Source organism: Eulemur rufifrons, chromosome 30 (assembly GCF_041146395.1).
Source record: "Eulemur rufifrons isolate Redbay chromosome 30, OSU_ERuf_1, whole genome shotgun sequence".
NCBI lineage: Eukaryota > Metazoa > Chordata > Mammalia > Primates > Lemuridae > Eulemur > Eulemur rufifrons.
The window spans coordinates 116,942,919-116,968,882 of record NC_091012.1 but is presented as its reverse complement, the minus strand read 5'-3'; the positions used below and the strand labels follow the sequence as shown (position 1 = coordinate 116,968,882).

The 25,964-nt window shown below is 31.4% G+C and overlaps 1 protein-coding gene across 1 annotated transcript in view; it reads right to left on the bottom strand.

Annotated features, from left to right (window-relative positions):
- The window catches only part of DMD (dystrophin), a 1,602,346-nt gene that overhangs the window by 1,309,740 nt on the left and 266,642 nt on the right, over window positions 1-25,964 (bottom strand). Inside the window, exons 14-16 of the mRNA XM_069463910.1 lie at window positions 17,816-17,903; window positions 7,429-7,670; window positions 2,187-2,367 (exon numbers count right to left, since the gene is read on the bottom strand). Of these exons, the coding sequence (XP_069320011.1) occupies window positions 2,187-2,367; window positions 7,429-7,670; window positions 17,816-17,903 (511 nt within the window). The remainder of the gene's footprint in view (window positions 1-2,186; window positions 2,368-7,428; window positions 7,671-17,815; window positions 17,904-25,964) is intronic.

Below are 25,964 nucleotides of genomic sequence, written 5' to 3'. Positions count from 1 at the left end.
AAATCTGTTAATATCAAAATTGCTGAACATTCTTAAAGTGAATGGGAAAAAGTTTAACTTTAATATAAATAACAAGTATACATAAAAATAATTTTCCAGTGAAGAGGTTCTTTTGCCCACCAGTTACAGTATATCCATTAAAAAGTACTACTCAGGACAGGGCGCGGTGGCTCACGCCTGTAATCCTAGCATTCCGGGAGGCTGAGGCAGGAGGATTGCTTAATCTCAGGAGTTTGAGACCAGCCTGGGCAAGAGAGAGAACCCACCTCTATTAAAAATAGAAAAAATTAGCCAGGTGTGGTGGTGAGTGCCTACACAGTCCCAGTTACTCAGGGGAGGCTGAGGCAGGAGGATTGCTTGAGCCCAGGAGTTTGAAGTTGCTGTGAGCTAGGCTGATGCCACAGCACTCTAGCCTGGGGAACAGAGCAAGACTCTGTATAAAAAAAAAAAAAAAAAAAAAAAAAAAAAGTACTACTCAGCCATTAAAAAAAAAGATGAATTAATATCTTTTGCAACAATCTGGATAGAACTGGAGACCATTCTCCTAAGTGAAGTCTCACAAGAATGGAAAAACAAACACCACATTTACTCACTATTAAATTGGAACCAACCGATGAGCACCCAAGTGCACAGAGGGAAGTAAAACTGAGTGGAAAGCAATGGAGGAAGCGGGGAGGTGGGGAGCGGAATAATCGAACCTAATGGGCACTATGAACACTATTTGGGTGATGGGCACACTTATAGCCAGGACTCAAGCATTACAAAAATGATCCAAGTAACCTAAAACATTTGCACCCCCTTAATATTTTGAAATAGAAAAAAAATAGAAATAATAAAATTCTCTCTGTTCAAAGAAAAAAAGTACTTGATTTTAAGGGAGGTGTATGGATTTTATGTTGCAAAAATACATTATTGGTAAATAGGTCAATATTTGAAAATTTAGGACATTCACAATATTTCCCCAGTTGATTTTATAGAGGCACAGCAACAAGTATATTTAAATTTATTATAGGGAGCTGATATTATTGTAAAGTTTTACTACATTTCCCAATTTCCTACCAGGAAAATAAACCCCTTAGCAAAAACACTGAAGTATAGGGGGAAAAAATATATATATTTATCTTTTACTTTATTTAGTTGATTTTGTTTTTATAAGAATAAAAAGCTAGGAAATAAGAACAGATTTGTGTATATTACTATATTCTAGAAATGATATTATATGGTAAATTCTTTAAATATTTATAAAGAAAAGTAATAGGAAAATGTATTTTCCAACTAAACTTTGAGTAGAAACAAATACATGTTCTTGTGCTTCTCATCACAAATTTAGGGGAAGAGATTTTTAAAAATAATTTTATCTCAATACCTTAAAACCCAATTATACTCTATAATTCTTTGTGAGTACACATGAACATATGTATGCATGTGTTTGTGGGTCAAAAATTCATTTAGTATTGCTTAAAAGTATTCATTAACCTGTCTCTCAAAAGAATTATCTTAAAAATTAAGCTGATGAGTAGAGATATTTCAGAGCAGATACTATGTATTAACATCATCTTATTAAAGCAAATTAGTGAGGGACAAAAGAGACATCTTGAAAAATTTACTAGTCACATGGCATACATTTGCATAATTGCTCCACTTTTATCTTTTATTTTATCATCAAAGGAAAAACAGAGGATTTATGTAATTATAGTGATCCAATAGTAAAATGTACCCAAAGAATAATTTGTCCTTTGCTGAGTTTCAGTTGCCACATGTATGCTATAACTATAATCTTCAGATAAATTGATAGAAGTATTAGAAGACGCCTTGCTAAATGTCCTTGTATGTAGAGCAACTGGATTTAGTGAAAGCCTACCCACATGGCCTTATCTGCTCTTTTATTTCCTTTAATGTTTAAAATGTCTGATTCTAAAATTTGCAACCCACCAAGGAGAAGTTGTGCCTGTACAAAACACATTTTATTTGTTCCTCAAAGTCATAGAAGTATTATGGAGGGGAAAGGAATCTAAAGATAAGATATCTGTTTTCCAACAACAGTATTTCATTATTTGTTAATATAAGTAGTAGGGAGAATGGTTCCATTGGTAGAAGTTATTCTTTCATGTTAGTACTTTCTGCTTTCCCCACAAATAACCAATTTGGAAAATTTCAAGTTAGCCATTTTAAGAATTTTTACTTACTTGTCTGTAGCTCTTTCTCTCTGGCCTGCACATCAGAAAAAACCTGGTTAAAATGATTTGTAAAGGCCACAAAGTCTGCATCCAGGAACATGGGCCCTTGTCCTTTCTCTTTCAGGGCTATGCTTTGAATTTTTAATCGTTCAATTTGAGGCTGAAGAACTGACAGCCGGTTGACTTCATCCTGTACCATAATTTAGAGTATTAAAAAATAAATAACACTTTTACTTTGCACACGTTAGCTTTTACAAAGGAATGTGTTAAAAGGCAGTGAGGCAAGTTTAGCTTAATACCCATAACAAACATTTGATAAGAAACTTCCATGACAATATAGGCAAGCCTCTACCACAGGTCATCAATTTAAGAACACCTTGGCTTGCAACATGCATCATCATATATAATGATCCTTAATTTCAAGATGACATCATTTAGAGCATTAATGGAAATGATGTGTTCAGTTGAAAAGTACTATGAATAACCATAAATCCTTTCCGTAAATCAAATGTAGATATTTGACCGTACCCCTCTTTTTTCAAAATGGTGTGCCTTTGCTTCAAATTCTAAGCTCAGTCAATGAACAATATATTTTTCTTTCAATTCATTTGTGTAAAATATAAACTACATGCACATATTATATTAAATTACAAATATATATTTCTATGTAATTATATAGATTTTATATGTGTGTATACACACATATAGAATTATATAATATTTATAATTGTTTGCCTTTTGTATGGTCTCATTACTTCTCCTGACCAAACAAGAAACTACTGCTCTTTTAATTAGGGTAATTGCTTGTCTAGTTTTCCTTTTGTTGTCCTGGATTAATTATTAATAGCACCATCTCTCACTCTCAATAACGCTCTTGTTTGTATGATAAAATTACATAAATACTGCTGCATTGCTCAATATAGAATAGTAATCCCTAGCTGCACGTGGCTACTGAACACCTGACATGCGGCTAGTATAAAGTTAGATATGCTGAAATTATAAAATACACACTGAATTCTGAAAACCTGGTGTGAAAAAATAAAAATATAAACTATCTCATAGTTTCATGTTGATCAAACCCCCAAAATAATAATATTTTGGTGAGTCAAGTTAAATAAAATACATTATTGAAATTCATTTAACTGTTTTCCTTTTTTAATGTAGTTTCTATAACATTTAAGATTACTTATGTGGTTCTAATGTGTGGCTTGCATTATATTTCTTTTGGATATAATATTGTCCACATAAATGTTTTCATACTCTTATTTCCAGTGAAGTTGTAATTATGTTGTATTTAATATATATGTAATTGGAAGTCAAACAAATTTTGAAATTCTCTTCTTTAAAGTATTATTACCATGATTGCTTACTTATAATTCATATCTATACTACTGCCTTTATGAAAAAATATACTTGAGGATTATTTACCATTTAATGTGTAAAAAACAGGATAATTAAAATTTAAAATTGGATCATGAGCTAATTAGAAGGAGGGAAAAAATTGAAAGAATTACAGTAGTTATGGACTAAATTTAAATCTGAGCTTCCTGGAAGTGAAAATGAAAAGGCAAAAAGAAGTCATTTTTGTATACATGCATACTCTTTTGGAGAGAGTAACTTTTGTTTAAAGATTAGCTGAAATAAATTTATGAAATAAATCCTTTCATGGTTGTAAGATTACCTAATGGAAAATGCTACATGTTCTGATTTCTAGAAGACATAAAGATAAATTTCAGAGGAACGTTATGTTATGTGGTTATAACAGTATGTATTGATTAACATAGAATAATCTCTGAGAATTAAATTTTTTGGTGGGTGAAGATTAAAGACATTTAGCAAAATGAGGACCTATGGCCCTCATTCAAATAAAATATTCTCAATCAAATGCTAGAAGGTTGCTGCATAGCATATCTATGGGTAAAAAATAAGACAAAAGGTAAAAAGAAATATTCTGTTTTATACTACAGAAATACATACATTCACTTTGTATAATAGACTTGCAATGGCAATATTGGCATCTGCTGTGAACAGTTAAGAACCTGATTTATATTTGGCCAGATGGAGGGCTGTCATTTTTGCTGTTTAGGGGGCTGTACAAAAAGCCTACATTATAGCCAAGTGTGTTATGCAAAGCAAAGGGGACTCTGAATCTAATAAAACATTTGGGCAAATGGTCAGTTGAGACCTTAAAGTTCTAAAAATAAATCATAGAAAAGATTATTTTCAACTAAAGTATTCAACATTTAAAAGATGTTAACAATTAGCCATTATTTCCATAAAAGGGTTTGGTATGGTTGGTCCTCCAGAGTAAGGTATCTTCTTTGAGTCTATTTATCCTTTAAAATTATTATATATGCTTACCTAATAGAAGCTTTTGTATTTTTCTCAGGAAAGGGTTCAGTGATTTCTTTTAATTCTCACAAGGCTCTCTAACCCCCAGCATATTAAGAACCAGTTTTGGAAAGCATTAGATTATGAGCTAAATTTTCACTCTAATGTTATAAAACTTCTCCAATAAAAGAAAGCACTGACAAACGGAATATAATAATTTATTTATCTATCACTAATCACAATCAAAGAATATAAATTTTTTGTCCTTGTATAGATGATATTTAGCTTATCCTGCCAAATATTTTACCTAAAATGATACATCAAATTAATAAGAATTAATAAGCAAGAGAGAAAGAGTAAAAGGTGATGAAGAGGGATAGGATTATATCAACATAATTTGGGATTTTGTGGCTGGATGCAGTCAAAGAAATATTTTCACTTAGAATGACTTCTTCAACCTCAAGAGGAGATTTAATATATACAATGTCCGGTGATCTCCATTTGCTCCTCATGCTTTGTCTTCTATTAATATATGTCTGTCTTTTCCCCTTCATCTCTCATCTTACTTCCATGTCCCTCTATGTTCACATTCACACTGGCCTTCTTTCAGTTGGTTGATCTAATTGCCCCTACTGCCTGAAGTCTCTTGCTACACTCTTCTCGCACTTAATTCCAACTCATCATAAAAGCCTCAACTCACATGTCCCTCCCTCAGGGAAGAAATCCTTGGTGGCTCTGTCTAGGTCAGATTTTCCTTGTTAGACATTCTTGCAAAGCTCTGTACCTTTGTTTAAAACATTGATCCTAGCGGTAATTTTTCATCTATTGATTGATTCATTTGTTTCATGTCTCCTCTACTTTATGTAAACATGATGAGGGCAGGGTCAATGAATGCTCATCTAATATTCCCCAAACTTAGTGCTATGGGCTGAATTGTGTACCCCAAAATTCACATGTTGAAGCCCTTACCCCCAAAGGGAATATATTTGGAGGTAATTCTTTTAGACTTATTTAAAGTTTAAATGAGGTCATTGGGGTGGGGTTCTAATTTCATAGGATTGGTGGCTTTTTAAAAGGGGGCAGACAGAGAGATATGTCTCTTTCTCTCTCTCCAGGTACATGTACTGAGGAGAGCCATGTGAGGACACAGTAAGAAGGCAGCCATCTGCAAGCCAAGAAGAGAGCCCTCACCAGAAGCTGAACCCTGTCAGACCTTAATCTTGAACTTTTTTGCCTTCGGAACTGTGAAAAAATATACTTGTGCTGTTTAAGCCACACAGTCTATATCGTATTTGTTATGGTAGTAGTGCATGCTGACTAACACACTCAGTGTCATTCTTGGCCACATTGGAAACATTGAATATATATTTTGTGCATGAATGTACTTTGTAGATGTTATTACTAATTACTATATCTGAATCTCAAGATTCAGGTTAATGTAATACCATCAGATTTTTATTGCAAGAAATAATGTCATTGTATCACCACTCTAATTCACAGGAAAAAAAAAAAGCCATGGCTTCTATGCTTTAATTACAAAATATATCTAAATTCTCTAGATGTACTTATTTGTCTAATAAGCTCAAAATACTTCTCTATTATATTCATTATCCAAAAATATACTTTCTGAGTTTATTTAAGTCCTAGTAAAGCTATAGGTCTAATATTTGAAGAACCATCAAGTCTTTCAATTGCTTTTCCCTTGAAAATAGTTTTGAATTTCCCACCACATTCTGGGTTAAATATCATTTCCAAATAAACCCTGTCACCTCCCCATGTCCAGTCTTCCTTTATTTAAAATATTCTTTTTAAAGTATTAAAATTAACTTTCATTCACTGTCTTTTGTATTAAATACACTCATCTCAGTCTATCGCTAAATGTTCATTTTAAAAGTCTTTTAATCCATCCTCTAATCAATTTTGCATTTCCCATGAAAAGCATATAGCTAATAGTAACAATGAAAAAAGTTCAAGCAATTTTCATTTTTATGCAACTCTTCTTTTTTTTTTTTTTACACTTGCAGACATGCTCCTTTAATCTCTTTCTCAGGCCCTTTTGTGCCACATATACTCTGATTGCCCATCCAGATCCACTGTCTACCTTTCTCCTGTGACTCAGAAGACTAATATTTACAGATTACAGCTCTTTGTCCTTTGCCTTCTGATTAAGTTTAGTCAGTGGGGAGCCCATTCCCGATTCTGGAAGCAGGGGGGAGAATGAAGTAGGATATTTATTTTTCTGGCTCCATTTCTGTGAGGGTGCCTTGGCTGGCCCTTAAGGCTGCTTTTACCATAAAGATCTGACTATATCCTTCTGAGTTTCTGTAACTTCTCTCTCATTGATCCTTTCTGGCCTAAGAGAGATAATAGCTTTGATGCTAGGTTACTGCATTACCCTTTGTGGTTCCACTGTACTCCAACCACACTTTTTAAATATCTCTTTGTAAAGAAGCCTTTTGCAAATTATCCTAACTTGAGTGGGCCATCAGTTTTAAAGATTTTCCTTATGTATCCAACCATATAGTATATCAGCTTATGATTGAACAATGTTTCTAGCTATTTGCATGGATTTTCAACATATGCCTAAATTTTGCTCTTAGCAAAGAAAAAGCTCAAAAGTTCAGGCCATTTTTCATAAGACACATGTAGTTTCCACGCTCTCAAACTGCTTCACACTTTTGCAAACTAACAAAATCAATTAGTTGTGTGTAACTACTCTAAATATAATTTTAGGATTTGGGCATCCATGCATTACATATTTAAACTGGTTTTCTTTGCCTATATTTTGATCTTTACTGTGCTTAGCTAAATCCTTAGAAGGTAAAAATTTTATTACTAAACACTTTAGTATTGTCCTTTGGGAAACTGACAAGAAATGCCTATTTATTATGCTCCAAATGAAAAGAGGAAAGATCCTTACCTTACAAATTTTTAACTGACTTTTAATTGCTGTTGGCTCTGATGTGGTGGTGGGTTGGATTTTCAACCAGTTTTCAGCAGTAGTTGTCATCTGCTCCAATTGTTGTAGCTGATTATAGAAAGTGATGATGTTGTTCTGATACTCCAGCCAGTTAAGTCTCTCACTTAGCAACTGGCAGAACTCGATCCACCGGCTGTTCAGTTGTTCTGAGGCTTGTTTGATGCTGTCAGCATTAACACCCTCTGGAAAAAAAAAATTAAATATATCCCCTAAAGCCACAGACTGAAAGAAATGATCTGAGAACCAATATATCTGAATTATAAAAGTATTCAGTGCATGAATGATTTCAAACAAAATCATTTATTAACTAAATATAAAAATATGGAGATGATTTCTGATTATTGATTGCAAATTATTAGAGTTGTATCCCATACAGAGAATATGAATGTTATAAAATGATAAATAAGTAGATATAAAATGTAGACGAGTAGATCTAAATAAAAATAAAAGTGGTCAAAACTCTGATGGAGTGTGGAAGGTTAATTATAGGCAAAAAATATTTTGGATGTTTTCAAGTACATGTTAAATATCATGCTTATTATTCAAATATATTTTCAAAAACTAACTTGCCTTTTATTTTGAAAATGAGTCTGGGAATTAGTTGAAATGTTATTATTTGTATGCTTTAAAAATAATTTATCAAAAATTAATTATTCTCTATTTCATCTATAGACAGCCAGAAATAAACAGATTGCCCATGGATCCAACAAAGTAAAAGAAGCACCAGAAAAAATAATCATTCAAATATGGAAAGGTTTTTAATCTTTCAAATATGGAAAGGTTTTCATTTACAAATGTGGAAATTGATCTGGAAGTTTTAAAATTGTCTATGACAAGACTAAATCAGGAAAACTCTATTAAGGGCAAAATGGAAATGCAAGTGTATAATTTTTACCACTACCCTTGTGGAGTACCTACTATGTGCCAGGCAATATGCTATTTTTTTCATGTATTCTATCTCATTTAAATTTTGTCATAATGTAATATATGACTAATGCCAATCCAGGTATATATTATACTATACATAACATGAAAGTATAACAACATCATGCTATGCTATGTGTTAAAATATTCAAACTCTCTAAAGGTTGCTCACAAAATTTAGACTTTCTTAGATATATTAATTTATATAGTAACTTCCTTAATAAATGACATTAGATAAATAAAATAGATTAAATATGATATCATGTATTTTAAAACATAGCTACAATAGTACTGATAACTTTCTTATATTTTTGAAATACTGAATATTTCATATTCCCACATTTTTATCCACAAGGATCTCAAAAGAGAACATAAGTTCACTATAAGGTTCTTTGTCTAGGTTAAAATATATAAGGAGTAAAGTTATTTTGTACAAGACCAGGTTGTATAAGAGAACCTACTTTTATACATGTACATTTTACTTAACTTTTTGGTAATATGATTTATTTAAAAGGAAACGAAGTTCTTAAAAAGTCTGAAGAACAACTCTACCAAACATAAGGCCTGTGGTTTTACTAATTTGTACATGCCTCCCACTTTATCCTTTTTAAAGACTAAGAAAAATAGATGTGAATCCAACAGCTATATTATTTTATCCTTTTTCACTTTCCTCTGTGCAGATATTCTAATGTTTTATTTGTTGTAATCATGTTATGCTTCCAAACCACATCTCTAAATTCATTTGAAACACAACTCTAACTTCACTAATTTCAAAGTATGACACTACCCGGGATGACACTGAAGGAAACAAACCATCTTTTCCTTCTTCTTTGGCTGATATATTTTTAAAGAGATATAATGGAAAAAGTGTAAAAAGAGAATATATACATGTTTCCATATATCTAGCTATAAAAGAGGCCTGTGGTTTGTAGAAACAATATTCTTTGAATACCCTCCTGATAGTAAAGGTAGTAATTGATCTTACTGAGACATTGTGACATGCTGTTTGTGAAAATTAGGTTTTGAGGAGTAATCAAAAATTGTGCCAAAAAATTGTACCAAGATATGTTTTGGGGTAGGCTACTAATTAACCATATTTGTAAAATGACCATGTTTAGTATGAAGTATAAGAGAAGAATCTAAAATTTTAATCCTATGAGCACTCAGTTTGAAAAAAAAAAATTATGATAAAATGTTAACATTTCTGGAAAATGAAAAGGCATGATTTAAAAATACCCTGGAGGGAATTTTTAAATTATGTTAGGTAATACCTCAAAAATGTGTTGTGGATCTAAGTGATCAGATGTTCAAAAGAAATATTTTCAGCATATATTGAACTTGAACAAGCACTTAGAAGGGGGAAGTCCATGATGTGTGACAAGTCAATATAAATCAAACATTAAGTAGGCAAAAAAGAAATGCTAAAGTTAATTAGAGGTACTGATGGACTGGTACTGGACTGAGTCTTATTTAACATTTGTCTAAATGATAAGGGAACACAGAGAAAAAATCTCTTTCTGTCCCTAAGAAAGGTCAACCATACAAACACTAGCAATTCGAAAAATAAAACAACAAGTTAATTTTCAAAATGAGTAATACATGTTAATTTACAAAATGATAAAAATAACTGTAATGATCTCCCAATAAGTTCTGTGGTATTTATTAAAATTCAGGTATAGGCTTTCATAAGTCATCGTTGGTCATTACATAATACTTTATATTAGACCAAAAAAAAATGTTGACATCTAAATATTGCCATAAAAGGATTTAAATAAAGGAAAAAAGTCAACTTTGTACAAATTCATAATACTAAAATTTAAAATATTCTCTGAATATTTATCTTTATAACTGAATATAGGCAATTCAAATACACTAATGGGTAAAAGAACAACTTCTATATTTGGAAAAAGAGGGAGGCAGGAAAAAAGGCTTAGAAATTAACAGTGAGAGCTCTGGTAGACAGATTTGAGTTTAAATTTGATGTCCCTTACTAGATGGGTGAAATGGGCTCAGTTATTTAATTTCACTGGGTCTCATTTTTCTTGTCCATAAAATGAGAATAAAAATAGAATTGACCTTCTCATAGGATACTTATGAGCATTCTGAATTAACATATATGATGAACTTATAGCAAAGTCGATATAGCAAGCAACCAATAAATATTAGACAATGTAATACAGAGGAAATGAAAAAGAACATTTAGAAAATAAGAAGGGAGATCAGATCTCTCAAGTGTTGAAATTAGGGGAAGGAGGAGTCTTTCTAATGACTGAAAGAGGTCATATATGGAAAATTAATATTTAAAAATTAATACTAATTCTATATAAAATGGAACTAATATGGGATATAGAAGGATATATATACATAAACATACACACATTTCTTTAAAAAGTGATATCAATAACAGGGAATCTTGGAATATTTGGTCATACATTTATAAGCATTCAAAACTGAAGTTATAAAGAACAACCACATCAAAAGTTAAAAACAGAAATTTTTATATGTCACTGGGCAAGACATGATGTTGACCACTGAGAATCAGAAGTCTTATTATGAAGGATTTGTATGTAAACGTTGTGTCAATTCATGTATGAATATGTGTCCTGCTCAACTAGAATATAACCTGTCCTTCTAAACTATACACTTCTAAACCCCTCTAGGAAATATGTCTTCACTGGCAGTGTCTGAGAATTCTCAGCTTAGAATAGAAATGGAATGACTACACTGTGCTTATGAACTCACTCAACGTCAAATTAATAGCTTACTTCATATGAATACAAACATTAGGGAACCAATACATACAGAAGCAAAAAGATATATACAAACAAGCACACAGTCTCTGTTGCTTCAAATTTGTTTTAAAATACTTGGATGGGGGATGGGAAGCATTGTCACATTTCACCTTAATGTATCTCTCTTAAATTAAAAAATGCCATTACTTCAACTTCGTGAATTAATTGACCATCTATATGCCAGTACTACTGGTGATATTATAGGATGGTCTCTTAAAACTTTTCTAGGATAAAAATAGGGTACTGTTTCCCATGAGAGTATTTGCATATGAATAATTTTGCTATTATATATGCAATTGTTTTAAGGGTATTTCATAGAGTTATGCTCCTTTACTCATCCGAAAATTTTAAGTTTTATGACAGTTTGTAAGTGTAAATATCTGGAAAGTTTTAAGTATCAATCATATGAGCATCTGTTTTTCTAATTTTTTGTTAGCTATTTAAGAATACAAACACTAACATACCAGGCATTATGAACAATACTTATGGAAACCATTTTGTAGTAGCACATAAGAATCTCAGGGATAATGGATCATAATCCATTCACATCTCACATTCTAAACAACCCCTGAAATAGTCTATGAATAAATATATTACACCCAGAGGAAATGGATCATTACTTGAAGTGCATCCATTAATTTTATTACTTGTGTACAGTGCATAACAGACTGTTAGAATAATTTTAATTGTGCACCACCTTCCATGCAAGTACTTCAGAACTGCCACTTAAAAGTGAAGTATTCCTCATCAAGTACATTCATCATTAGTCATGAAGGCAGAGTAGAATAATGCAAAATCTGTGTTTCTAGAGCTCTTGAATTAAAAGAATATTTGGAATAAAAACTTAAAATAAAGTTGCTAATAAATAGTCTCCTATTTTTGCTGCACTTTAAGTGAGGGCCATTACAAGTCCATTTAGCATTCAATATAATAGGCTGAAATGTAAGAAATTTATTCAGAATCCATAAAGATAAGGTCTGAGACTAAATGTGAGAGGCTTCTATGACCACACTGATTTGTATACAACTGGTGTGCCTTTACAAAATAGTAGCTTTTAAAAATTAATGCTGTATATAAAATCTGTGCCCCCAATGAGGACAATATAAATTTTACTGGTATAGCCCTTTTTCTCTATTTTCAAACATCATAGAATTAGAAGAGAAAAAATCAGATTCCTACTCATAATTGTCTTTGCTACTAATTTCCCACAACAGTGATTGCTGTGATCTCCCCCTTTCACATATACAAACACACAGACACAAATGCACATGCACAGACAAACACAGACACACACACAAAAGCACAGAGTCTCTTCCTTTTGGAGATTAGAGTCAAACCAAGAAAAATGTGTCTGTCAATTAACATTTACTGAATGAGAACTCAGAGTAGAGCATTATCCAATGTGTCATGTGGAGAGAAAGGAAGTATAAATCAAACTTCCCAGAACTAGGAAGGAATAAGAGAAGAGGGACTGTGTACAACTGTGGAAAGCTATTTTATGTCCATGACCCATTTGCACATAGACCAGTTGCAACATTTCTTCCCATTAAAATATATGATTAGAAGACTTGTTGCTACTGAAAATCCTTCACAGTGATCATGAGAGTTTTGGCTTTGAGATGAGCCAAACTAACTGTAATCCCTGCCCTCACCCATCTGACAAAATTTTGTTGCCCAAACTCAAATGACATCACTCATATAAAAATATTTAATTAATTAACTCTAAACCAAAATACAAAAGATACAGCTAGTTCCTATTATAGATAATAGGAGCCCTGGTCTGTGTTATCATTTTGTGCTATTTAATTATAATCGTTAGCATACTTACTATTAGGTATCACCTTAAACACTATAATTTAACACTCAGGGGATGATAGTTGTGAAATGTTCTTTTAGTCTAATATACGAATAATTACTACTTTTATTTAAACATTTCCTTAATGTGATTGTCTTTAGGCTCTTAATTAACACAGAAAAAACTACAAATAGAATTTTAAAATGAAGCACAATTTAATATAGAAAGCGCCACTAACCCTATTAGGTAATTATAGTGTTTCCTCTGGAAATTATGGTGACACCGTTTTATAGAATAAAGAATGGAAGCCTGAGCTATGCTCATATACCAATATGTTTTCAAAAAATGTTTTGATATGACTACTTTGGGGTCATTTCAATATTAAAAAGGAAAAACAATTTATTTAAATTAGCCTTTTTGTTTTTTACACCTGACTGATAAGGAGACTGTGCACACTCATGCAAGAATACTATTTTACCAGTAGTATTCTTCATTACAATGATGCCTCAGCTAAACAGATAAAAACAAAGTAGACGTGTGTTTAGGTGTAAAGCTATACATGGGATTTTGGTTCTAGACAGTCCTAAAATTCCATAATCTCAATAATAGACCGAAAGGCTTTTGTCTTGAAGTAAACAGGATCAGTTAAAAAAAATGTTCAGCCATCAATCATCCCTCCAATGGGTGCAAAAATATAGTTATATAGTTAGAGAAGATGAACAATATTTGATAGCACAGCAAAGTGACTATAATCAACAAGTTAGAGTATATATTAAAATAAATAAAAGAGTAGAATTGGAATGTTTCTAATAGAAATGGTAAATGTCTGAAGTGATGGATACCCCAATTACCTTGATTTGATTAATTTACATTGTATGCCTGTATCAAAACATTACATGAAAAAAAAAAACATTACATGTACTCTATGAACATATACAACTATTATGTACCCATAATAATCAAAAGTTTAAAAAAAATTAAAAAAAAAACTGTTCAAACTAAAATCTTAGGAAACCAGTATAAATTAGATAGAAATATTGCTGAAGTATTAGTGTGATTAGTTACCATATTTAATTTGCTAAATTTTTCTAAATATTTAAGTATTTATACCATTTTTGTATTAAAATAAAGAAATGTATAAACATCCCATAAAGAAGGTTGTATTTTTTTTTTAAAAAAAAGAGAGTAAATAATAGCTTGAAACTTCCCTTTTCAATATAACACATCTACATATCTTACATACTGACAGTAAAATTCACGAAGATTATATCCTTACAATAATGTCTTAAGTAAGATGTACTCTCCAACATCCAACGTTGTGTCAAACGTATCTAACCAATTAATGTTGACATAGGAATAGTAAATTAATGTTCATGTTCAAACAAAAAGTACAACTAAGACAGAGATCAGTTAAAAAAAAAAAGCAAAATCCATCCTAAAATTCCAGAAATAGGATGTTTTTAGTTAACACTCTCTCTTTTAGAAGCTTCTCTTTATAGTCTATGATCGTGAAAGATCACTTACACTCTGACCAAAAGAACTAGGACATACATGAGGAAAATGTTCATGTATAGATTTAAAATATGCAAGCAATTTATGAAACTCATTTTTTGCTAAACATCCAAGTAAATTAGTAAGAATCTCTTACTGCCTGCATATTCTTCAAATACGCTGTTATTACTGTAAAATTAACAATACAGTTAACTGTTTTAAAATTTTGCATACAAATCTTTGCATTGATAATGTATAATCAAAATGAAAATTATCTTCAAATTGATCCTACTTTCTATGTGACTCTGCAAAACTGAACGCATGTGACTAGACATAGTGTTCTCAGGACATACAACTTATTTTTACCAATACTTTGCAACATCAAATGAGGGTTACTTCTTCTACATTGAAACCATGGTAAATTTTGCACTTTCAACAGTCTTAACACTCCACCCAACCCCTGTTTCTTAGCACATTTTTTAAATTCCTGCAAGAAATTGCCTTTGAGACCAAAGATTTTGTTTCCTGCACTTCTTAAGAGGTGTTAAAGCTTCATTGTTTCATGGATATTTACAAGCAGACAAAATGATCTAAATTTATGTCTGATATACCATTTCGGGTCAAAACTGAAGTAAAATGTAAGTTATAAGGAATTTTTTTTGCGTGTCCTAGTGTTCATTCTGAAGGCAAAGAGTTCCAAAATTATTCTAAATTTTTTAAAAAGTAACCTAATCTTAGAGCAAATCGTTTTAAGCAGAAAATTCAGTTTGCTATGCATGTACGAGTATATATACATATAAAATATAGTTTGTAAAATGTTTTCTGTAAAATATAATAGCTATGTTTATTCCGTTCTTCCATATATTTTAACACTATGAATATATGTTAAATGTTTTATTGTGGTCTGCATACATGAAATTTATATGTAAATATATATACACATATATTTATAATATATATTTGTATTAGTGGCATATTGTACAAGATTGATTTACCTTTATCTTAATTTTTAAGTAAAATATATATGGTTTAAAGGAACAGCCATTTACATTCAGCTCTCATTTTCTTTTCTATAAATAAAAGGGCAAGAATGTTGTGTCTTACATTGGTTGTGAGTTTTATTTTAACTCCATAGCCCAAACTTGAGAAAGATTATGGACTTGTAAATTTATGAGCTTTACTGAGATAACTATTGGGAATCCTGGTTTAGAGAAAGCTTAATTTGTCTTTCAGTTTCATGATCCACACCACTAAACTCTAGTTCTTGTCTCTACGCTAGAGGAGCTATTAAAAATTAGGGTTAGGTGTCCCTCTGAAAAACGCCTGGAGTAGCACTCCAGTCACTTATAGTGCATCTGCTTTATCTCACAACTTGAAAAAATACAGAAAATATATATTATGCCATTTGTCATTTGAAATATTAAAAACGGAATAAAAAATAAGTTAGAACATTTGAGTCTATTTTTAGTAATTATGCAAACTGTTTTACTTAATGGAGAAGTAAAGCTATGGTCACTTTAAATAGTTATCCTTGTTATGCCACAAACTTGAGTCTAATCATGTATCAGACGACATCGTCACTGGCAAAACAAGTGGGTAGATTAAAATCCCATCAATAGAGTCAACTACATAGGAATCTGTCAAGTCATAGCCTGACACTCACTGCTCTTTGCTATTTACCCAAGTTAGCATTTTCCTTCAGAGGTGTTACTAATTATTTTTTAACCAAAATTACCAATGTCATTATTTCAATTGCTGCCTTAATTTTGCTTTGCTAAATAGAATTTAATCAGTAAATTAATATTTATTAAGGAGCTACTATATCCCCTGATTTTTCTTCATGCCTTCACAAATTGAATCTATGAGGGTAATAATTTAGAAAAATGATATTGTCACTAGTCATGTGATCATTTTAATCCTGTATTCATTTTTATTTATCAAAAAATAAAAAAACTTTCCCTTCATTTCTAAATGTTTAAATGATTTTTTAATAATTCAGTGTATGCTGTTATCAGATGATGGGAGGTGAGGTATGCTTAATATGTAATGTGAACTGAAACCATTTAAAAGTATATATTTTACATCAGCTTATTAAAATGGAAAAGTGATAATGTAGCTCCTAGGGAGACATTATATAACAACTACAAGAATATTTTTCAGATCATATAATTTTATTTAACATTAATATGCTGTTAAACTCATTGGTTAAAACCACCAAGCAACATGCATCTAAACAACAACCTATTAATATTTTTCATCGTCTATATATTCATTAATCTGTTAACCCAATTCTCAGCTGTCATATTTGATTGTTTTCATTTTGAACCAAATACAGACCGTCATGGGGCTCATTATTATAAGAAAATGAATTGATTTCCTAGGAAGATCATTGAACTTTTTAATGCCAACATAGCAATTAAGGGAAAAACTAATTCATACACGGACTCTATGCCCTAGAATGCATGCAGATTCTGAAAAAAGCTGACATGCACAACAATAACATTTGTTTTATTTATTTATGATACTCTTGTAAATATATCCTTTGCAAAATGAAAAATAATCTTATTTGGAAATAGCATTATCCCTGATTTTCATAAAATTACTTTTATCTGTAAATGAATATAGTAATATACCAATGACAATTTGAAAGAAGCTTTTTTACACTTCATTGGCAATGACATATTTTGTACAAATTGCTTTTGAGGCACTAAATGTTAGCAAAGGTTAATTTTAATTTATTCTTACAAAGGACAAAAAATGCTTTGCTAGCTTTGTGCTTTTATCTTGCTCCATACAAAAGTTAGTTAAAAAAATAAAGGTTACCCTGAAGAGACTTTTTTTTAAATGAGAGAAAGAGATAAAAAAATAACATAGAAAATGTCAAATATATTATTAGGAAACTACAATGATGAAGCCTTTCACATAAGCTTAGTCTGTTTAGAAAAATATGTTTCAAAAATTATTTATAATCAGATTTTAATCAATTTTACATATATGATTGCTTATATTACCAATTATTTCTGCAAACCATGTTTTTTATAATTATTTGGACAAATTCTAACAGTAATTGCATTAAAATTTACTTCTCTGCAACAGATTGATAAAATATTCTACCACATCCCATTTTCTTCCAATGGACTCAAAGTTGAGTTTCCCTTAATAATTTGCTTAGCATTAAGAAAGAATAATAAAAATCATACAAACCCACTTTAATTTAAATTTGCATTCAAGAAGTTCTTGTCTGATATAATTCAGCTGATAAATATGAACCTATGTGTTTATCAAATCCCTAAGAAGATTATCTAAATCAACTCCGTGTAATTACCATTCACCATCTGTTCCACCAGGGCCTGAGCTGATCTGCTGGCATCTTGCAGTTTTCTGAACTTCTCGGCTTTTTCTCGCTCTATGGCCTGCAGCATGATAGCAAAGGTGAGTATTTCAATACAAGGAACATGAATCTACACAGCAATTTTAACTTCTTACTTGCTCTTTCAAGCCTTAAGATATTTCACTCTGTCAGCTTATCATGTGAATTTTAAAACTTTTTTCTCAATTCTTTTGGCACCAAAGCATCAAAATGGCAATGAAAGCATAAGCCATTTTCATCCTTAATTGCCAATATTTTAATAATAAAATTTCTACTCTTAACTTTTTTTACATTATAGTTTCTGACATATTGCAATGCAAGACAGCAAAAAGGTAAACCATAACAATGAAAGAGAAAATGTCAGATCATTAAAGTAGAACCTATCTTTTAAAGATACACCATTTAAATTACTCTTAAATAACACAAGTATATATACAATATTAAAAATAAAATCGTGAACTCAGTAAGTATATGAAATCAAAAATAGTACACAAGCATAAATAATTTTAGCAGAAAACACATATATTTAAATGTAAGGCTGTAGGCTAATTTTTCTTTCTAAAATAGTCAAAGTACTTCTATTTTCACAGAAAATGGAACTCATTTCAGAGAGCTTTCTAAGTTCCTTTGATTATTCCTCCTAATCACAGTTAACTTTTGAATAAATACAAAATGATTTAAATTAACAGAAACCAGCATTATACACTATTGAGTTTAGTTAGTAGTATCTCTACAGGGACATAAATTTTAAACCTTGATGTAGCAGAACTATATTACTCTAATCATTAAAAATATGTGGCTATAATATTACATATATCTTAAAACATAACTAATTCAAAGAAAAAGAAAACTATAATGCAATTAACATATAGCAAGAGTAACACTTCTGTGACTAATAAGAGCATTATAAAAAAGATATCACTTGAGTTTGAGGCATGAGGTTATTCTACATCAGACTATTTTTCAAAACTTTATTTAGATCCACAGACATTTTAACAAATGTTCCTAGGTGTAATATTGGAGTAGAGGTGAGAGGGCATATAATAGATATATGCACATTCTGCAGTGTTACGGAGTAGCAATTTGTGCAAAGATGGAAATGTTCTATATCCGTGTTGTACAATACGATATCCAAAAGTCACATGTGGGTATTGAGCAGTTGAAAGGTAGCCAGTATGACTGAGCAAATGAACATTTAATTTAATTTAATTTAATTCATTTTAACTAATTTAAAGTTTAAAAAGTCACGTGTGCAGTGTTAACTGTAATTATACAGTACAATCTAATGTCTTCCCTTTAGAAGCAAATATTTAAAGATAGGTAGATAGAGATATGAATATATATAATATAGAGATATAAATACCTTCAGAAAAATAAGTAATCATCTATATAGCTATTTCTCAATATATCAAATGATATAAATGCTTATAAAATAATCCATATATTTTACATATCTGAAAATACTTTATAATTTAAAGAAATAGCTACAGATCAATAAAGGTTTTTTTAAATTATTTTAAAGACTTTCATAAGTGGGAGACCAGACAATATCTGACCTACAAGCCTTGACATAAAGCTACAGTGTTTGAGACAGTGCATACTCACAAAAGAATAAACAGATTGGAACAGAATAGAGAGCCCAGAATAGACCCACATAAATACAATCAAGTGAACTTTGACAAAGGAACAAAGGCAATACAGCAGAAAAAAGTCTCAACAAGTAGTGCTGGAATACCTATACATCCACATGCAAAAACCTGAATCTAGACACAGACTTTACACCATTCATAAAAATTAACTCAAAATGGATCACAGACTCAAATACAAAATGCAAAACTATAAAACTCATAGAACATAACATAGGAGAAAATCCATATGACCTTGATTTTGGCAATGACATTTTAGGCATAATACCAAAGGAATCATCCATGAAAGAACTGATAAGTTGAATATCATTAAAACTAAAAAATTCTGCTCTGTCAGAGATGCCATCTAGAGAATGGAAAAAAAGCCACAGGTCGGGAGAAAATATTTGTAAAAGACATATCTGATAAATAACTCTTATCCAAAATATACAAAGAACTCTTAAAACTCAACAATAAAAAACCAAATGACCCAATTAATAAATGGGCAAAAAAACCTTAAAGACACCTCACCAAAGAAGATGTACAGATGGCAAATAAACAAATGAAAATATGTTTCACATCATATGTCATCAGGGAATTGAAAATTAAAACAACAATGATATAACATTTGCATATGAAAATACAGAAACTGACAACATCAAATTCTGGAAAGGATGTGGAACAACAGAAACTCTCATTCATTGTTGGCGGCAATAAAAAATGGTACAGCCACTTTGGAAGACAGTTTGGAGGTTTCATACAAAACCACATGTATTACCATATAATCTAGAAACCTTGTTCTTTGGTATTTACCCAGAAGAGTTGAAAACTTATGTTCACACAGAAACCTGCACACAAATACTTACAGCATCTTTATTCATAATTGTTGAGACTTAGAAACAATGAAGATGCCCTTCAGTATGGATACATAAACTGAAGTACATATAGACAACGGAATTTTATTCAGTGCTATAAAAATGAGCTATCAAGCCATAAAAAACATGGGGAAAGCTTAAATACATATTACTAAGTGAAAGAAGCTAATTTGAAAGGCGACATACTGTAGGATTCCATCTATATGACATTCTGGAAAAGTCAAATCTATGGGAAGAGTAAAACACTCAGTAGTTGCCAAGGGTTAGGGGGTAAGAAAGGATGAATAGGCAAAGCACAAATTTTAGAGCAGTGAAATTATTCCATATGATATTATAAGGGTAGATACATGTCATCATAAATTTGTTCAAACTCACAGAATGTGCAATACCAAGAATGAACACTAATGTAAAAACTATGGGTGACAATGATGTGTCAATGTAGGTTCATTTACTGTAACAAAGGTACCACTCTGGTGGGGCATATTGATAATGAGGCAGGCTATGTATGTGTGGAGGCAGGGGTTATATGGAAAATTTCTGTACCTTCTGGTCAATTTTGCTGTGAACCTAAAATTATTCTAATAAATAAAGTGTATTAAAATATCAAAAAATTTTTCATGAATTAGGATTATTGGATTTCATATAAAGAGTATAAAATGCTAAAAGATCCAATCATCAATAAAATAAACCTCCATCTGGAATAGCTCTAATACATAAAATACTAATTACAAGTGAGAATAAATGAAGAGTGAAATGAAACACTAAAAGTTATAGTCTTGTTTTCTTTTATTTTTAAATACCTGTAGCCTAGTTGTAAAATATACATTTTACATTGTGCTGTGAAGGACAGCAAATGAAAACTCAGTTTTATCTCATCAATCAAGAAACTCTGAAGGTGACAGACACATTTTAATATCCTGGATTCTACTTGAAAGTTTCAAAGTACACAAATCGTGGTGTTTTGTGATTATATGCTCCCAGGATCCCATTCCAATTAGCAGGTGAAACTTCTGGGTTGTCTTGAAATTCAGTTTCCTAAAGACAGTAGTATTATGTTGTTTCTACAAACATGAAGACAACCATGGAAGGTTCTAATCTGCTGGTTGAACTGCAAAGGCCATGAGGATATTGTAGCCTATTAAAGGTTAGATCCTAGAAGCTCCAAAATTCACATTTTCTCTACTCCTCAAGTTTTGTGTTCTAAATTTTCTGTCCTTAGCTGCTTATGGTGTACTTGTTTTCCAATATTTAAATTTCTTCTCACTTAAAAAATAAATGTTACCTGTAAAGCACTCTAAGCACCTTAGAAGAGAAAAAAATAAGCATATTTAAGTAAATACATAACAACTATTGAGCAATACAGGAAGATTTGAGATGCACGGAATTTGAACTACATGAGGAAAACATTAGAGGGAAAAGAAAATAAAAAAAAAAAAGAAAAAAATACTTATGACACAAGACAATACAAAAAAAAAAAAAAGAACAATGACAACAAACTAAGCAAACCAGTGTTTTCTGACTTAAAGTTTAATAGTTATCCTCTCCTATCAGAGTGGTTTTATGTTATCTACATTGAGTTTTTGCTTTTTATTTTCTACATGAAATAATTTAAAAAGTGAAATTGTAACACTGTCTGGTCTTCAAAAATAATGAAAATAAATTATCAATGGCCTTCTAATTTCATGTTCATAATCTCTTTATTCTAAGATTAATAGAATAATCAATTAGTATCTTATTTTGTTAACCAACTTATTCCATTTATTCTATTATAAATAATAACAATAACCACCACAGCAACAATCTATAACATAGGCACTATTACTCTCCCATTTTGACAGAGAAGTGAGGCACAGAGAGGTTTGTGGAAAATTTGAAAACATTGGCATGAGTACATTAAAAATGAACTTTCTTATACTGTCTATCAAATTACAATTCATGCACATTATTTCACATATATTCATAGTTATTGTGACATGGAATCAGCATTATTTTATTCCATTTTATACAAGACAAAATTTAGCATCAATAAAATTAAATCATATATCAAAGGTCATAAAATTAGAAAGTTTTAGGTCCAATATTAGAACTCTGCTCTACTATTTACAATTTCAGCTCTCTTTCAGCCATACTCTACTACTTCAAGTGTTATTGCAATGGACATTAACCAAATAGGCTTGAGCATATAAGAATACATCTAACAGCAAAGATGAGCTTTTGGTTTGGATGTAGTCAGGAATATTTAACCATTAATTCAGTATAGGCACCAAGATATCAGAAGGAATGCCTCTTCACTCACAATGGACAGTATAGGCTGATTATCAGCTCTATACACCTCAAGCAAACTGAATAACTAGTGCATATTCAGAGACATAGGCCCTAGAAATAAGCAGTTAATGGCCTCTGCATACTTGTTAATGTGCAGATGATATCTGGATTTTATTAAGTCACCTCACTGTAAAGAGGAATATTGGAAAATGAAGAGGATTATAGGCACACATGTGCCACCAAGAGTGAGAACAAGACAATGAAAACTCCAAAAAACATTTCATTGGAGACACAGCTGTATATGGTTGATTAAAAATAATAAAATGTAGGGTAGCAAAGAGATGTTAAAGGAAGTAACGTAAAGTTTAGGAGTCACTTTTTGCTCAGTTGGTTTTATTTCTGTCTTTACTGTTTACTAGCTGTTTGACCTTATTAAAGTGATTCAACCTTTCTGAGCCTCAGTTTTTTCAAAGGAAAATAACAATAAAGATATCTACCATCCAGGGCTTCTGAGGGTATTAAAGGAAGCTTGTCATTAATTTATTTTCCAAAGTGAGATAATTTTTTATAGTAAAATGGGAGACTAGGAATAATTAAGCTGGTAAAAATGGCATGACACAAAATGAGAGTATATCAGACAAACTGGAATATGTGTTCATTCTAGTTTAAGGTGATCTCAACAATCTTAAAAAGTTTAGTAATTTCTCATCCACCTCCCTGCTTTGACCACTACTGAATCTATGCATGTAACAAAATTGCACGTGTTTCCCATAAGTCGATATAAATAAGAAAAAAAAGATTTAGGAAAAAAAATTTACACAAGAGCTGATTATAGTAACTTGCTCATGGAAATGTGTGAGAAATACCCAAATAACCATATACAAAAAGTGTTAACAAAGCTGGCTAAGTAAACACCAAAAGTCACCATTTCTCCTGGGATCTAGCCACCCATGTATTTGTCCTAAAATGAAATATATGAACTTCTGCTTTAAAATAGATCAAATCAGTGTTTCCATCTTCCATTTTCTCACAGAAACTTGCATAAAATACACAAAAAAGAAATAACCAAAACCAAAGTCTGAAGAGAAACATGTTGCTGGAAAAAGGAGGAATATTTCTTACTTTAAGGAATTGTGGGCTACCAAGGAGGAACATTGGCCTTCCATGGGTCTATTTTACAAAGTAAAAACCAGTTCAAAACAAAATAAAACAAAAACAAAAAATCTGCCCCTCACACCTATTTCCTTATACAGTCCCACCAAAACTGCTGTTATCAATGCCACACTGGCCTCCAGGCTACTACATTCAATGGCTGATTCTCAGTCCTCAGCTTACCTATTACCATAATTTGAATGAGAGAATTCCATTTTCTTCTTAGAATTATTTATTTAATTTGGCTTCCTGGAGTACTTGCATACAATTTTTCTCTGACCTCAGGGGCCACCCTCACTCAATCTCCTTTGTAGATTCCTTATCAATTCCCTGAGCTCTAACTTTGGAGTATTTTAGGGCTCAATCTACAGTTCCCTTTGTTCATGCCAAAAACTTAGAATCCTTCTTGACTCTTCTCTTTTTCTCAAGCCCACACCTTCAGTCCATCAGTAAATCCTGTTGACTTTAACCTCAAAACATGTCTAGAAAGTGATGTTACAACTGTGCTACTACTACCTACTGCATTAGACAAAGAACCTCATCATCTCTGGGGGGGGCATGGGTGTTACATAATAGGCTAATAAACGATTATTATACTTTAACTGTTGTTCTTTGATTACATATTTTCAACATAGCAGGCAGAAGAAGCTAGTCACAACAGGAGGCAGTTCTAATACCAAGTCTACGTTTTTAGTACTAAGTAAAATCTCAAGTCCTTACCATGGCTCCATCTGACATTAACTTCCTTAACCTCTCTGAATTTCACTCTAGTGATTAAGCATCTTGATTATCCTGCTGTAGCCACACTTTTTGTTGTTCCCTGACACTATAGGCATGCTCCTGCTACAGGGCTGTGCATTTACTTTCCCCCATGCCTGAAATGGTCTTACTTTGTAAATTCTTCACTGTCTCACTGATCTTTCCTCAAATACTACTCTTTTTAGCTAGGCCTTTAATGTCACTCCATCTACACACACACAAACACACAGACACACAGACAAACACACACACTATTCCTAGCTATTCATAAAATGGTCACAGAACCAACCCATGGGGATACATGCTGCAAGCTCAGTAAAGGAAGGTTGGATTATATGAGATTCTTCTAGAAAATGCATATTAGATTACGAGTTGGGCACATCAGCCTGTTCTCCAGCTCAATTACTAATAATGATAATAAACAATTACCCATGTAGAAAACAGAGAGTACCATATACTCTTCCACAAGTCAAGGCTTAATAGAATCTTACCTCTTTCTTCCTCTTCCATGGCTCTGATCCTTCTCTCTTTCTTTCTCCCTCTCACACCCACAGTCACATATATATTTATATTTATACTTGTATATATACTCTTTTCCTTTGTTTTCAAGATCAAGGGTATCAGCTGAATACTTTTCAGCTATGGCCTGCCTCTTATTCTATGCATTTCATCTACAACTTTAGTCCAAATATTTATAGTCAAATTTCAGTCCTCACTACTATACAAAAAGTTCTTTTGTGAAAGTCATTAATTTCCTTCTTATCGGGAACAATGTTTCTTATAGCAGTAAGTCCTGATATCTATGTCTACGTCCTTGAACTTACCTTATTCATGAAAGCATCTCTGCCTTTCACATTATTATCTTTCTCTACATTTTCTTTCCCAGGAAACTCATCCAGCTTCTCTGTGCTTGTTTTTTCTATATATCTCTGTTCATCATGTATATATGTGAGTATATACATATACATATATTTTAGTCTAAATATTATCCATATTTTATAATAAAACATATAGTTTTCAAATTATTTTATCAACATAGAATACCTAATTTATACTGAATATATGTTTAATATATGACCATATGTTTACAAGTTACTACTCAGATTCTAAAGTATTTAGTATACAAAGTTTCAAGTAAAGAATATAGAAGCTAAAAGGCATCAGTGAAACATTCCATCAGAATTTTGTTCTTAATTATAAAATATAATATGGACCCATGAAAATTCTTAGAGATCACGAGGAAATCATGAATTCAAAATGTGTAACTTAAGTACAAAATTAAAGGCAATTGAGTTGTATAATATAATGATATAAAGAAAAAATAAACAAAAGTAAAATAATTTTAAGCAAAATATAAAAAAAGGGAAGTTCATTAATTCTTAAGTAAGTTGATTAAAAACCCTTTCTGACCTCTCTTGCTCTTTCTTT